Source organism: Monomorium pharaonis, chromosome 4, assembly GCF_013373865.1.
Source record: "Monomorium pharaonis isolate MP-MQ-018 chromosome 4, ASM1337386v2, whole genome shotgun sequence".
NCBI classification, from domain to species: domain Eukaryota; kingdom Metazoa; phylum Arthropoda; class Insecta; order Hymenoptera; family Formicidae; genus Monomorium; species Monomorium pharaonis.
In genome coordinates, this window is record NC_050470.1 from 7692641 (window position 1) to 7707731 (window position 15091).

A 15091-nucleotide genomic window follows, 5' to 3' on the forward strand; every position below is an offset into this window, starting at 1 on the left:
GAGAGGAGTGTCGGGGGAGGAGTTGTGCGTCGGGGGTTACTGAAACAGAAGTGGGACACTCGCGGCAAAAGGGGTTGGCCCTCGCGCACTGTGACAACGGCAAAACTCGAAACGACATCGTCGTCGGACTTGGCTTCCGGCCATTTCCCGGCTATCGATCCACGAAGCGTTACGACGAAGCTACCCCACGTGCAATTATAGGTGTATCGTGTGTATATAACACGGATCGGTGCATTATCCTCGTCCCGCAAGGATGATCCACGAAATTCGTGCGTCGCCCGTAAGGGGCGATCCTTGATTGATTATGCAAGGAGACAAACTATTCGATCGTGCTAATTTACACCAGCAAAGTCATTTGAATTTATTAAATTGACGATTCAATCGTTACGTTAAATTCAATCATAACATTTTGTGAGACATAGTATTGTAAACTAATTCAATCCAACTAATATCTTGTGTTCATTTTCGGATTTTATGGTTCTTTTTTTTTTACATACATGCGATAAGGATAGAATAATGATGTTATTATAAATCCCTGTAACATTGACATTAACATGCGTTATATTAATATATCGGTGGCCGCGTGGAAAAGAAACGCCAAGCTATTCTTGGCGCGAGATAAATCGGTGTGAACGACTCCAGGTGCGCACACCGAGTGAAACCCCTCGCAATCGTTTGCAAACCCGTAGCCGGTGAACAGTCGCACACGTATGTACGATCGGAAGCGACCCAAATGCGAGCACAAACGTAGATTAATAACGCCGCTGCGATAATGAAATTGTAACACGTGGCACGTGAAATTTGCAGTCACGTTTCTCCGTGCGACGCGGCCGACGTGCCCATCGACCCAGAAATCGACCGGGAAATCTTCCCAGCGCGACCGACGGGTCGATGCACTTTTCAACGCCATTCTCGGAAGCGAATTCGCGCACCGCGAGAGAGAAGAGTACGCATTGTGGGAACATGCAGAATCAGATTTTACCGATCAACGTTGTCGTCGTCGTAATCGCGTTTCGGTCAGGTGTAAGGAACACGGTGAGAGAGTCCGCCCTACATGAGTACGACACGACCGTACGTTTCCACGTATGCGTGGAATCGATAACTGGGAATTAGTCTGCCCGGCTGTCTCCCAGAACTAAAATGCGAGCGTACGACGGGAGAAAAATTTAGTCGATCGCCCTTGGGAACCGACATATTATATTTGCGCGCGTTCCGCGTTTTATTATCGCTGCAAATATTGAAAGAAACTGACATCCAAATTTAACTTTCACTTTGTCATATAGTATATAAAAACTTTTGTAAAATATGAAAACGATAATTTTACATAGCACTTTTTTATTGTCGTTAATAGTAGCGACAAGCTATGTGGTGTATAATAAACGATAATTTAAATTAATACACAGAAAATCACACATGAGAAATAAACAAAGAAAATATAAATATAAATTATTAAAGGCTTGATATCTCAAAAGATGAAATCAATGATCAAATAAGATCTATGAAGGAGCCTAAGTATAAAGATATTAATTTTAGGTAGAAACAATAGACCCAAATGAAGTACGAATGAGAGAAAATTAATTCATTTTTCATAATCGAAATTGTTTATTTTTCTACATGGTCCAGGGATTAACTAAGAATTCACTACACGATAAGATATTTAACAATTATCGATAAAAAAATAATAGCAGATTTTTCAATCTTTGAAAAAATTCAATATTTTTAAAAAAATATTGAATTTATATGTAATAATAAAGTATTTCCATTATAGCATACATTTTTATTTGACTTATTTTTCACAAAATTTTATGATTTCAATATTCAATTTATTATACACACACATACACAACGCCGAATTAATTATTAGGAGGCGTTTTGAGCTTTAAATTATTTTGTATTAAGGTACAAAAAATATATCTTTTATATTTTCTAGCTAAGCTATTAAATATTCTAAAATAATAAAAATGGACTAGAAATAGTCTCGAATAATTTTGGTAGCTAGTGGCTCATCAGCTATTGTATATCGTAAATTTCCTCTCTTCTTTCACGTTTGTCCTAACGTACTGTATACGTGCCCGGAGGTATTGTCCCATCATACACGTAAGGAACACTAGCCGTCAGAGAAGGGTGGCAAAGTAAACGCGCGCAGTAGAATAAACGAAAATGTACCCGTACGAGAAAGGCAAGAGGCCTGAGAGAAAGAGAGAAAAAGAGACGGAGAAAATATCACTATAGACGGTACCGAGGATCAATACGTCACGAACACGATAACAACTATCGTGCATACATGCGAAACTGCACCCCGTGCAGACCATCATACACTGAGAGATCATTCTTCTGCACGTATCATAATTAGTGCATTACTTCACAAGTGGGCTCGCTTCGTATATAGTGCGTCAACATATAAGATATATTATTTTAAATATTGTTACTTATTTTTTTATTTTGTGATCTATGTAAGCAATATCTGTAGAAGTTAGTTTTACGAGAATGTATACCTTAGTGAAAAAATTTTCACGTCTCATAATATTTTGATAAATTTTTTTCATATTTTAAATTATGAAGATTTCTTGAAACATACTTTAAATTTCTTATATCCTTTTTATAAAGAAGAAATTCGAATACTTTTCAGAAATTCTGAGAAAATCTTTTTTTGTAACTTTATATCTGTAAATTCTGAAATATTCCACAATTTCTCATTTTGTAAAAATTTCAAATAAATTCCAAAATCTGAAGAAATTTAAGGTATTCTTTCAGAAATATCTCCTTAAATATTAAAATAAATATAAAATATGAAAAATTCTTTAATATTATGAAATATTAGTATTTTTTAAGGTATAAATATTATCAAATCATACATGTGTCTTTCCTAACAAACAGTAAGATGTAATAACATACACACAAATTACAAAATATTATACGATGAGCTAATTGTATTTTCAACAATCACAAACTTCCACAAGATTGTCGATTTTTAGTAGTTACTAGTGCACTCAATTGAAAATATTGTACGTAATAATAATCTTTCTTTGTAACCTTATTAAATAATTTTATTAGCAAATATAAATCACATTCTCTGAGTGTCAGATATTGTGTTAATCCACGCATGTAAAGTTTTTCATATATAAAAACTTTTATTTATTACATTGTACTTCCTGTTAGTTTTTATCGAAACTCATTTCACGAGAGTTTGCGCGATTCGAGTATATTAGTTGAAAAAGTCTTCAACTTCTGCCAACTCTCTTATTCGAGCCTGATGATGGGCCCAACGAGCTTCTGCTAGCTTGTCAGATAATCCCCATTTGTCATGATAAACGCGTTGGCCGCAAGTTGGACATTTTTTACCCCCTTTAATAAAAAAATGCTAGGATTTTTTAAAACTCTTTCTATATATGTCTAAAATAAAAATATTATTTTTACCATGGAATGGCGGAGTCTTCATGTACGTCACAAGACATTTTAAATGAAAGAGATGACCACAATAAAGTCTTTCGGCGTGGAAATCCGCATTTTCGTCGGTTACAACCTCTTCTGGATTTGTTGGCAAGCAAATTACTTTGCAGTGTTGACAAGGTTCTTGTGGAAAAGCTTTCACACTTCTGTACAAATTAAAACATGATAAAATTAAAAAGTATTGTAATAATATACTGCTAAAAATATACTTATGTAAGAATAAATTACTTGATGAGAAAGGAAACAACTGTGTTTAATGATGGTGATGGTGTGAACGGTTGTTGTTGTTGTTGCTTCTTCAGTGATGGCTCGATACATTGCCTTGCTAATTCTCTTCCTTGTCCAATTAGATAGCGATTCAACAGCGGTGGAAAATTTGTATCAACATCACTTAAACTGCAAAGAAATGATCTACATTTATAATTTGTTACGGCGTTAATTTTATAGAAAAACTGAACATACGTCACGCAATTGATGGGATAATCATCCGGTACTTCAAGCTTGGTCTTGAAGTGATATAAACCTTGGTGCAGTGTTAAATTAATGGAAGAATTTTTCTGTTTTAACTTTAATTCATCCTTATCCCCTAACAGTTTTTTCAATGTTGATATTTCCTCATAGCAACAAATGAGAGGATTCTCCTCAATAAAATTCCTTATAAACTTTAAAATCAGCAATACCTATAAGTACAAGAATTCATTGTATTGAATATAAATTTTTTGTATAATTGGCTATTATATGTAAACTTAAGTGTAAACCTGTGCTTTGTTCAGAAAACGTTTGCACTCCTTTTCACAGACTTCTGCTAATCCATTGAGCAGCTTTGCAGACAAAGTTTTGCTTTTTAACTCAACAAACAATGGCGATGCGGGATAATTCTCTTGGAACTGGATACATACAACAAGTTGCTTGAACAGTGTTTTTCTACAAGATAAACAAACCACAAATAACAACAATAAGAAGTGATTTTGTTAGTGTGATGAAAGTATAGAGTTTCCTTACGTTATTTCGACACGGACCATACTCCGTACACAAGAGATGAGGCGGCTTCCATCGACAACATTGTGGCAGAGCTGTGATACTTCTTGTAATTCATCGTCGATAAATCCCATGAGCAAGTAAAACTAGATTATGAATAGATCCTTATGAAGAGATTTTTGACTGCTAAATGAAATGAATCAAAGAATTAATATAATCATAGTACAGCATAACCTTCAAGGTATGATTCAATGAGAATTACGTAACAAACAAGATCAGTTTTTACGACGATATTAATCATGAGATCACTTACACGCGATATTAATTAAGAGATCGATTTTCGATCGATTTCCTTCCTTCTTCAACGGTTTTTTCAATGAAAAAGATCGCGAGCTGAAAACCAAATAACCTATATCTCATATAAAAGTCACACTCATAAATGCACACATACATACAATAGTATTTCGAAATGTAATACCATCTAGAGATCCAATGTAAAATTATTGTGTATTATTTAAAGCATTTAAAAGATGTAAATAAATGAAGAGTAGCATGCATTTGTTGGCCCGAATGTTAACTTGCTAAGAAAAACAAAAAGAAATTGCGAATAAACGAAAATAAGGCGAAACTTTTGAAAAGGCCTCTATGTTCTGATTTAGTTTAAATTTAAAAAGAAAGATTCTTTTTAGATAAAGAAAACATACGCAAGAAGAATTTTCAGCGATTCAGACTTTTTTTATGTCGGTAAATAGGAAATCGGTAATGTTTAAAATCTTTCGTCTTACTATAAAAATGAATGAGTTTATATACTAAAAATAATGGATATTGAATAGATTAGCAAGACCTCCACGCAAGGTAAGGTACCTTTACCCCCTTCCTCGTTTGCATACGTACTCACGGATATTCACTAAGATTTTAAGCCTCTTATTTCGAATTTTCTTTAATTACTCTTTACTTTTCCTCTAAAGGAAAATGTAATGAAAGTTATCTTTTACAGTTTAAAATCACATCTATATTGTTTATATATTATATTAATTTACATAAATCTTTTAAATTTTATAGATAATACGAGAGCAAATAATTACAATTCGAAAACACAATACAGAAAAAGGTAATTAAATTTTAAGATTTAAAATATTTTAATGACTTTTAGTGTATTGATAAAATAAATAAGGCATATACATTAAATATTAAAGAAAAAACGGAATATAATTTCCACTATTACTGATGAATCCTCATAGATTTTTGTTTAAATAGATGACAAGTAAAACAGTTTTCGTTGTACAATGTAATATTTTTTTAGGTTGGCGTAAACACCCGATCAATTTTACAGTGCTCTCGATATTGTGACCGACAGACGTCAATACATCGATAGTCGCTCTACTGATCTCGCAGAGTATTTAGCTCCATCTAGACTGGGTTATTTCAACAGAAGATACCTAACCTATTCGTATGCTTTAACACGTGTATACAAATGAAAAGTTGATTGAAGACAGTTCCAAACAGTGACATCCTAACAGCAACTGATTGTAAAGGAAAAACAAAAAGAAATGACAGTCTTCACTACAATTAAAAACAATACAGTAGTGTAGTGTTATAATAATTGTAAGACTCGAAAATGCATCGAGTAACCGACGCGAAAGAAGTGATCCTGACAAGCGACACCACCGGGGAGAGTTGGAGCGCCGCTGTTTGGGATCCCCGGAACGGTTCTCTGCTGTCCGTGTACAAGAACGCGACCGCGCTCGGACAGCGCAGCCTTCAGCTCCTGAGCGACAGCTACGTGATAGGCGCGGACGTCACCAGGCCGCGTCTACACATCTGGCCGCTGAACAACCCGTCGCCCTTGCCCGACGTCCGACTGACCACGCCGGGCAAGGTCAACGCCTTGACCTGCACGCCCAACGGCTCCTACATAATCGCCTCCGTGGGCGAGAAGCTGTTCATCTGGCAGACGTGCAACGGCAGGCTACTGGCCAATCTAATCAAGCACTATCAGACCGTCAACTGCCTGGCCACCACGAAGGACGGCTCGTTGTTCGCCAGCGCCGGCGAGGACACCTTGGTGTTCGTGTGGTCCATCTACAGCGCGCTGAACGACGCGCGTTGTTCCCCCGTTCACGCATTCTCCAACCACAGCCTGCCAGTCAGGGATCTACACTTCGGCCACGGTGGCGCCCGCGCGAGATTGTACACGGCCTCCCTGGACCGTACCGCGAGTATTTACGAGCTCGGCAGCGGGGCTCTCCTGGTCTCGCTCGTCTTCGACGCTCCCCTCACGGCGATCACCGTGAACATTCGCGAGAGCGAGCTCTTCGTGGGCTGCATCAACGGCGACATATTCCAGTGTAACCTGCACGAGCCGCCACGTGGGATCGAGCACCATGTCACGGTGAACTCTGACGGCGCGGGCGAAGAGAGCGCCGTGTTCCAAGCGCACAAATCCAACGTATCCGCTCTGTCGGTATCCGTGGACTGTCGTACTCTGCTGTCCGGGTCTACCGACGGCGCGGTCCACGTCTGGGACATTGTCAGTCGGCAGGTGCTCAGGACGCTCGAACACAAGGGACCGGTTACCGCCGCGTTTTTCGCGCCCGGGTTCGACAACTTTCGCGCCTCCGTTCTCAAACCGCGGCTGCAGGTGCACAGTCTGCAAAGGACGTCGGACGACGGCAGAGAGAGCGTTGTTGAGGTAGTTTCCAGAGGACGGGATCCAGCGGAGATCCTGAACTTCGAATTTTACGCGGACGATTGTAGCAGTTCTCGAGACTCGGATGAGACGTCGAGGAAGCTGGCGGAATTACAGAACGAAGTTAAGAAGTTGAAGAAAATTAATGCCGACATGTATCAGTACGGCGTCACGCATATCTTGAAGAAGATAGCCGGTGGAATTGATGGAACTGGCTGACAGAGAACATTGGAGATGCAACCAATTTTGTGTTTTTACTGAAAGACTGAAATTTTTATTTTCATATATTTTGTTATTGAATAACGATATTACATAGAAACGATAGAGAATATACTGATATCAATCTTCCTCTTTCTTAAAATATGTTTAATATTTATGAAAGATATGTGTAATATTCTACGCGTTGTAAGAACATACATATGTATATAAAGTTATGAAAAATCTATAAATAAAACTAAAAATTTAGTTTTTTATCCAAGAATATTCTTTATTCATAATTTTATTTATTTTTAACAAAATAAATGGATCGGTATATTTTTTCTTTTACAATTTACTATTTATACTTGTATTTTTAATAACATTAATCTCTCTCTGTCCCGCTATTCAATGTTTATAGATTTATTTATTAGAAAGCTGAAAAAATCTTTTGGATTACAAATTAATTCTGCGAGATATGTTTTCCTAGAATTGTCTATGGATGTTGCTAATTATCTTTATTAATTAAAATACTGAAAACATCTAATGCCGAGAGTCAAGATATACTATTTTTCATCAAGTTACATAAAATATAATTAAACTTTTTTTTTACTAAGGCGCTGTAACATAACATACACGATGAAAATAACGTTTTATCGTACCAAGCTAGTCGAAGAGTTATTACTTGTTTCTCGCCATTTCCGATATTAAACCACTATTCTTTTCTTTTGTAATAATATAAAAATTATCGGCTGGTGAGAAAAGTGCATTCTACACGTGCATTCGCAGAAATCTTTGACAAGACAATCTGTACCATTCTTTTCGTTTGAAAATAAATTCATTCAACACAACAATGTCGTACATCTATATACACGTCCCTTTTCATATCCATATATCCGTCTACGAGATACACGTGTACAATTAATTAAACGGTAAGCCGGCGCTAAACGTTAGATACGATCCTCAACGGCGCTCCTTTATATTTAAATGAGCCGTTATGCGCATACAAATGAAACGCTCACTAGCAGTACGTCGTGTCCGTCACACGGATAAATTAAACTTCAGCAGAAACCTTCCTTTGCGAGACAACAAGCTACCAGTTTACCTAATTTTCCACTACATCATGACTATTCGCAAATTTTAGACGTATTAATCGCGCTTCTATCTCTATTTCTTCAAAAGATATTCATTAGGAAATATAATTAATGAATGACGCTTATAATTTTGTATGAACTATGTTCAGTTGTATAAAAATAATCATTACCTTCACTGGAAAAAAAGTTTTGTTGTTTTATGAGAAATTTTGGTTGATTCAACCTGTCCGTTTGTTCGAAAATGAACGATACAAATTTTGTAGTTGGAATTACCAGAGGATTCTGGTTAATTCCATTCTGTTTGAATCTACCAGAATTTCTTGTTAATCTTACTACATCGTTTTGTTAGGTTTACAAAACTCTACAAAAATTTCTTGTTAATCTTATTATATTGTTTTATTAGGTTAACACAATTTTTTGGTTAAAAAACGAGTTTGGATAGAGTTTTTAAAATAATAACAATATATCTTGGTTTAAAGTACACTGCATATATTTTATATATATTTTACTAACCTCTAAAAATCTCTATATAGCTGTCGAAATTCCATTCGCGCAGAAGAGAAGACATTTTTTCGTCCGCCATGCCGTTGAACAGAATAATGTAAATACACGATTGTAAGATACACGAAACAAATATAAAAGCTACCTTATGGGTACCGCGTGATATTAGTATCGCATCGATACCGCGTTGGTTTGCGCGAGATTGGCATGCACCGACTTGCGCTGCGAGAATGAAGGCGCCAGCATTATCGCTATTTTTGTAAATATAACAAGAAGTTTTGTATTATTTTGTAGATTCAACAAGAAGTTTTGTAGATCCAACAAGAAAAACTTAATCAAATCCTTATAGTACAGTTAACCAAACGGTGTAGTTATAAGCTGTAAAATCTTGTTATGATAACCAGAAATTCTGTTTCGTTTAATAAGAATACGCTCAACCAGAACCGTTTTATTATTATAATAAAACCATTTTTCTCAGTGTTTATATTGTGGATATAACTGGACTAAAATAAGCATTAAATTGGTCATAATTAATACTTTTAATATTCAAAATAAGTAATAATTACTGGCCAAAAAAATTTAATTTCTTCAATATTACATTTTTATAAGAGTAATTCTTTTGTTTCTTATACTGCAGATAAATTGATTTATCTGTAAAATATTTTTTTGCGAAGTATTTTCTGATAAAAATCTTTATAAAATTTTTTTGTGTATGAAGAATTTTTTGAGAAGAAGCAATTTATCTGCAAGATATATATATATATATATGTATGTATGTATGTATTATCATTTACACGTGTCAGTTCTGAGCAAGTAATACATCCCAAAATTAAATTATTTATGTTTAATCTAAAGTTATGAATTCGTAATCTTCGAAGAGGTAAATTGGCTGGACTGGCGTTGAAATCTTTTCCATTAATTTTTGACGAACTGTTCCAGTCCCGAAGAATGTTTCACGCCTCTTTCGAGCCGTATATATCCAGCTGGATGTAAACCGCGTGCAGGAATAGCGCGAAAAAGCATCGCGAGAACGTTCACACGCGTTAGGGAGATTATCCTCGGCGCGGAAGATCATACAACATGGGAAAACGTGTCGAGAAAATGTCACGCACAATAATGTGTCATAATCTGTCGCGCGATAATCTCATCACGCGTATATAAATCTATATATTATCCTGCATCATATCGTAATACGGCCTCCTTTTACACCTACGTCGACATCGACCGAATTACTATAATATCGGGTAATTGGACGCCGCGCGCAGCGACGTTTTAGGGAACATTCAAAAGTACATCTGAGAGGATCAATATATATATATTTTTTATAAATACCCTAAGGGTCGTATAGTATATCAAAATCGACTGTGAAAATTAATAATAAATGTATGTTTTCATGATACTATGCATGAAGTAACAGCTGCTATCCATATATATAGGTATGGGCATATTGTATACGGGGAGTTTTAGAAGATTAGAATGTAGTATTTACGTTGTAAATACTATACTATATTGATAAAATTGTTATAAAAAAATAGCTTGTGCGACTTTCATGCATAAAAATATCTATATAATAGAATGTATATATTTTTTATATATTCATGTATCTCATATATTTACCATACCTTATATTTTTATACATTTTATTCATATTATTATTTCATATGTCATTTGTAAGATCAATTAAGATTGTCATAAGTAATTGTTATAAAATAAAATTGTATAAAATTTTATTTAAAAAATTAATATATTTAAATATGTTTAATTTGTTTCAGTTAAAACTTATTTAAAAATAATTTAACTTATTTGAAAAATGTTAACTTAAATTATTAAATTTATTACTTTATCACTTTAAATTTATTACTTGATTCCTACACATTAAATTTATTACTTGATTCCTAATTTTTTAAACTAGTTATTATCCAATTCTGATATCTATTATATTTATTATATCAGGATATGCGTTGATGGGACGTTGAAGGCTATCTTGAATCGATTTTCTAAAGAATCAATTCTTTTTACTGATTCTCGATCTTTTTATATAATTATGTACTTTATATTAATGCGTAATTGATTGTATATATGCATTATGCATTACAAAGTTGTTTAATAAAAGGAGACTAGTTATATGCGCTACATATAAATCTCATTATATGTATGTAGACTTTATATATTTGTTTAATGAAGCTACATCAGTAAACATTTACTGATTTGAATAAAAATATACTGTTGTAATTATGAAAAATTATTATAGTTGCCTCAAACAATTTTTAATATTTTGTGAGTTTAATAAAAAGATTGATCTTTGATGGACTTCATTTGTATGCCGCGAAAAATACGGTCTCACAAAGAGTAGGGGTAAGACACGACGACACGCGGACGCTCTGCGACAAGGGGTTTGAACTGTGGGGTGGCAACTCCGTAATCGGGTGGAGTGGCGCAAGGTATAAAATCGGACGTCGGGTAACAGGAGGCATTCAGTGTTGGTGCGATTCAAAGCTTCACATCGTCCTTACTTAGAATTTCGATCTGGAGTCATAGAAATGCAGGACAACCGATTTTTTATCTTCGTGATTCTTCTGGCATTTTCTACATCTCTCAATCGTGAGTCAAATTTGCGAATTTTACAATTATTTTCAACGAATATTACATTATTTTCAAAATATATTTACTTTCTTGTTTTTTAGTAATTAATGTCTCGTAACTGGTCCTATTAATTTATAAATTTTGATAATGAATTTATAAAAGCATTGTACTTTTCATAAAAAAATTTTTAAACTTGATTTATCATTAAAAATTATTAATGATATTAAGATATTTGTATAATATAATTTTTTAAATTAACTAAAAACTTATCTATTCAGTTTTATAAGTTATACAGTTACAAAGTAAAGCGTTTTGATAAATTAAGATTGGCTTAAATTAACCGTAAAATCGATTCACCTGGTTTGGATATTAAACTTGGAATGTAACTTGAGCCTTAATTCAAAACATATGTATAGAATAATGAAAACAGTTGATTTAATGTTAAATATTATAAAGGATAACCGATATAATAAAAATTATAAATAAAAAAATGGAAAAATTGTAAATTAAAAAAATGCAGCAGGGAGCTTTAATCTAATATTAAAAGTCGTAGTTTCTATTCTCTCGCGAATAATGTGTTAGATAATTCAGTCTCATTGAGACCAAACAGCAACTTGGATGCAGCAGTTCCCAATGCGAAGTAAAAATGAAGTAGGATGGGGAATTAAAATGCAAAAAACAAACGTTGCGCGAAAAAAAGTACTGTACTGAATTCCCACAGGAAATCGTTGAGCGCCATGAGTGCGAGTATAGATTAAATTGTTAGGGATTATGATGTCCGACTTTTGATGAAAAAACGTCGACGACGTTCCTATTTATTTTGCAGTTGCCAGATGCTCGGTTGGCCAGCACTACGAATCCACCAGAGGCAAGAAATTCGCATGAATGTCGCATACTTTCGTAACTTTTATGTGGCATTTTTCATATTTTAAGTCTTATGACTAATTCTTTTTTTTAATTGTTTTACACATAAATGTTGAATATAGACACGACAACGTTACAATTATCGTCACTTAAAACGTTCTACTCTTTTATGTTTATTTTAAATATTTTGCAGATATTTTTTAATTTTTGTGACGTTTTAGTGTATTTAGTATATATTATTTCAATTATGACTTTATTTGACTAAATTGATTATATTTAACAACTTTTATTAATATTAATAAAAAATGTAGATTTTTTTAATAGTGTCATTTACACTTGCAACTAATTTTTAAATTTTTAATATTTTACGTTTATAATATAAGATTGTTTATAAATTATTATTTTTAAATGCTTTATACAAAGTATGTGTATGATAGTACATGCACAAAATTTATTGCGCTTTAATTATGTGTGTACCGAAAATAATTTCTTTCAACAAAATGCTAATTTGTAATGTGTTCCTTTTTATGTTCTTTTACATGTTATTGCATTATTTGTGTAATTAGATGCACTAGACTCGGAGAATTGATTGTTAGCAAAGGAAGAAGAAGATATTGTTTTGTAATTTTCAAGAGAACACAGCAAAATTTCGAGCATTTTCTACATTCTAATCGGCCATTGTCTCGCTTCACGTTCCAGAGGGTCAAAAATTGAAAATCAACGATAGACGATCTGCTGGATTGGTGGCGTATCCAAGAATCGGGCGAAATTCGGAAACAGCAGGCTTTCCTAGATTGGAGCGTACTTTTGGAATAATAAGTAAGCCTCGAGTCGGACGATCCGATGAATCGAGCTTGGGCGATTTGACTCGATTTCGTGATTTGCTGGCCGACATCGATCTCGAGTTCTACATTGCACGCAACATGGAACCTGACATTCTCGATTACGAAGGTGTGAAGAACTTTATAAAAATCATCTGTGACAACATAAAAAGTATATTGAACTTTTAAGAATCACTTCGTATAAAAATTATTTAAAACAAATATAATCTTATAAATAAGAATTACTAGAATATTTATAAGAATAACTTTGATAACGTTATTGATATCAATAAGAATTTTTTTTTTTTTTTTCAAGAAATTAGAAGAGCTTAGCAATACAATTTGCTGCAAAATATTTTAGTATGTATACGTTGAATACACAAATGTTGGAATAAACGTTTAACGCACTTCTTCACGTCAGATCGATATATTCGTGTTGCTGTTATTAATTAAAGCGGCTTTTACCGGATTGAATAAAATTTGTGGAAAAATACGAACGCGAATGTATACATTTGTATACGAAACAATGCAGCATTATGTGGCATGCGCTTGCAGTTTTTAATGAGTTGATTTGAACCGCGTTTTACCTCAGGATTTCGTTCGTCGCTTTTATAAACGAAGTACATGTAATGAAACATATACAGACTTTATACATTTTTGTCACATATGGGAATCCAGTTGTTAATTGTATTCTTCTTATGTAGAGGACAGACCAATAACAATTAAACTTGCCGATAAAATTCAAAAAGACGGTTCCTGGTTAATACCCGATTACTTACGCGGAAACAAGGACCCACGATCATACTACTCTATTTTGCGAGGTATGAACAAAAAGATCTTATTTTTACCTTTCATTACAAGGATGATAAATGATCCATTGATTTAAGTTAAATCGTGATTTACTAATTATATAATAATAGCTTGCGATTTAAAATTTAAGAAGGTAACCAACTTTTTCTGATTTTGTTAAAAATGATTTTTTTGTTAAAATCATTTTTAACAAAAGTGAAATAAATACTTCAATTTTATCTCAACCCCGTGTGACGCTGAGATTGCATTGTACAAAAGAGCACTAGCAGTACGTTCGCAATAATGAATACCGACATCTTTAAATGTTGCAGAAGGTATTGATTATATTATTTTCGATAAATTAAATATTCTCTCAGAATACTCGGGACACGTCACGAATGTTGAATAGATATCGACTGCTATACACGACGTCATTCTTTGACATTATGCGAACCGCTTTTCTATGAAGCAGTCGCGTCGTCTGCTTCATTAATCCTTAAATGCGAGCAATTTAAGACGGTCCACGTGCGATTTTTCTTTCTCTGCAATGTGATTGATCTCTTTTTCAGGTTCTCGAAATAGTCAAGGTCAAGGAGGATACACTCCAAGACTAGGTCGTGAGAGCGAGCACGACGCTGCGAGTTTCTTGTAACTTGCTCCTCTATCACGATTCGCGTCTCGCGAATTTGACGGATGTTGACTCGAGGCAAAGGAGGAATTTTATTGTAAAAAAAAAAAAGAAATGGCAAGGAACGTAACGTGCGGTGCTTTTGATCCTATTTGCATAGGCGATCCACCTTATCCTTGCACTTTGTACGCAAGTTATGCAACACAATACATAATCTGCACCTAAATACTGCAGTTTATAATCTTACATGCAATCCTCTCGCCTTGTATCGTCACGAAATAGCAATTCTCCGGCGAAGCAACCCGATCTTGATGTGACTCGGCATGCTATCCTAGAGATTTCTATTTCGAGCTACTCGATCCAATTTTAATGTTTTTTATAAGAAAATAATAAAGAGCAGAAATATAAATGAAATTTGATTTACATCACGCTGAGCTAATTGGTGATCTGTTTTGTATATATTCTCAAAAAATTAATTAAAAATAGTGTGATTCTTACG

At 34.2% G+C, this 15091-nt stretch overlaps 3 protein-coding genes across 12 annotated transcripts; 2 read left to right on the top strand and 1 right to left on the bottom strand.

The window, feature by feature from the left end:
- Window positions 1-1582: 1582 nt before the first annotated feature.
- Window positions 1583-5069, bottom strand: LOC105830425. Of its 3 annotated transcripts, XM_012669730.3 has the most exons (8): window positions 4907-5069; window positions 4742-4821; window positions 4453-4614; window positions 4209-4374; window positions 3913-4130; window positions 3679-3846; window positions 3418-3596; window positions 1583-3345 (listed from the first exon to the last, which is right to left on the bottom strand). In XM_012669730.3, exons 3-8 carry the CDS (start codon window positions 4560-4562, stop codon window positions 3206-3208), a joined length of 981 nt encoding a protein of 326 aa, XP_012525184.1. In that variant the 5' UTR covers window positions 4563-4614; window positions 4742-4821; window positions 4907-5069; the 3' UTR covers window positions 1583-3205. The 3 variants fall into 3 exon arrangements, with proteins under 3 accessions (XP_012525184.1, XP_012525187.1, XP_012525186.1); XM_012669733.3 differs by lacking the exon at window positions 4907-5069 and having other exon boundaries at window positions 4453-4611; window positions 4742-4877; XM_012669732.3 differs by lacking the exon at window positions 4907-5069 and having other exon boundaries at window positions 4742-4877.
- LOC105830424 (WD repeat-containing protein 18) lies at window positions 4654-8163 on the top strand. 2 transcript variants are annotated; one of them, XM_012669729.3, is made up of 3 exons: window positions 4654-4669; window positions 5491-5539; window positions 5732-8163. In XM_012669729.3, the coding sequence occupies exon 3, from the start codon at window positions 6047-6049 to the stop codon at window positions 7334-7336; it is 1290 nt and encodes a 429-aa protein (XP_012525183.1). In that variant the 5' UTR covers window positions 4654-4669; window positions 5491-5539; window positions 5732-6046; the 3' UTR covers window positions 7337-8163. The 2 variants fall into 2 exon arrangements, with proteins under 2 accessions (XP_012525183.1, XP_036141583.1); XM_036285690.1 differs by lacking the exon at window positions 4654-4669 and having other exon boundaries at window positions 5133-5539.
- A 3188-nt stretch (window positions 8164-11351) lies between these two features.
- Window positions 11352-15001, top strand: LOC105829981 (CAPA peptides). Of its 7 annotated transcripts, none has more exons than XR_004962864.1 (6): window positions 11352-11508; window positions 12317-12358; window positions 13054-13347; window positions 13880-13996; window positions 14182-14299; window positions 14534-15001. XR_004962864.1 is itself a non-coding variant. In XM_028189661.2 (6 exons), exons 1-6 carry the CDS (start codon window positions 11448-11450, stop codon window positions 14614-14616), a joined length of 600 nt encoding a protein of 199 aa, XP_028045462.1. In that variant the 5' UTR covers window positions 11352-11447; the 3' UTR covers window positions 14617-15001. The 7 variants fall into 7 exon arrangements, 5 of the variants coding, with proteins under 5 accessions (XP_028045462.1, XP_028045463.1, XP_012524528.1 ...); XM_028189661.2 differs by lacking the exon at window positions 14182-14299 and adding an exon at window positions 14116-14118; XR_004962865.1 differs by having other exon boundaries at window positions 11354-11508; window positions 13054-13305.
- The last annotated feature ends 90 nt before the right edge of the window (window positions 15002-15091 follow it).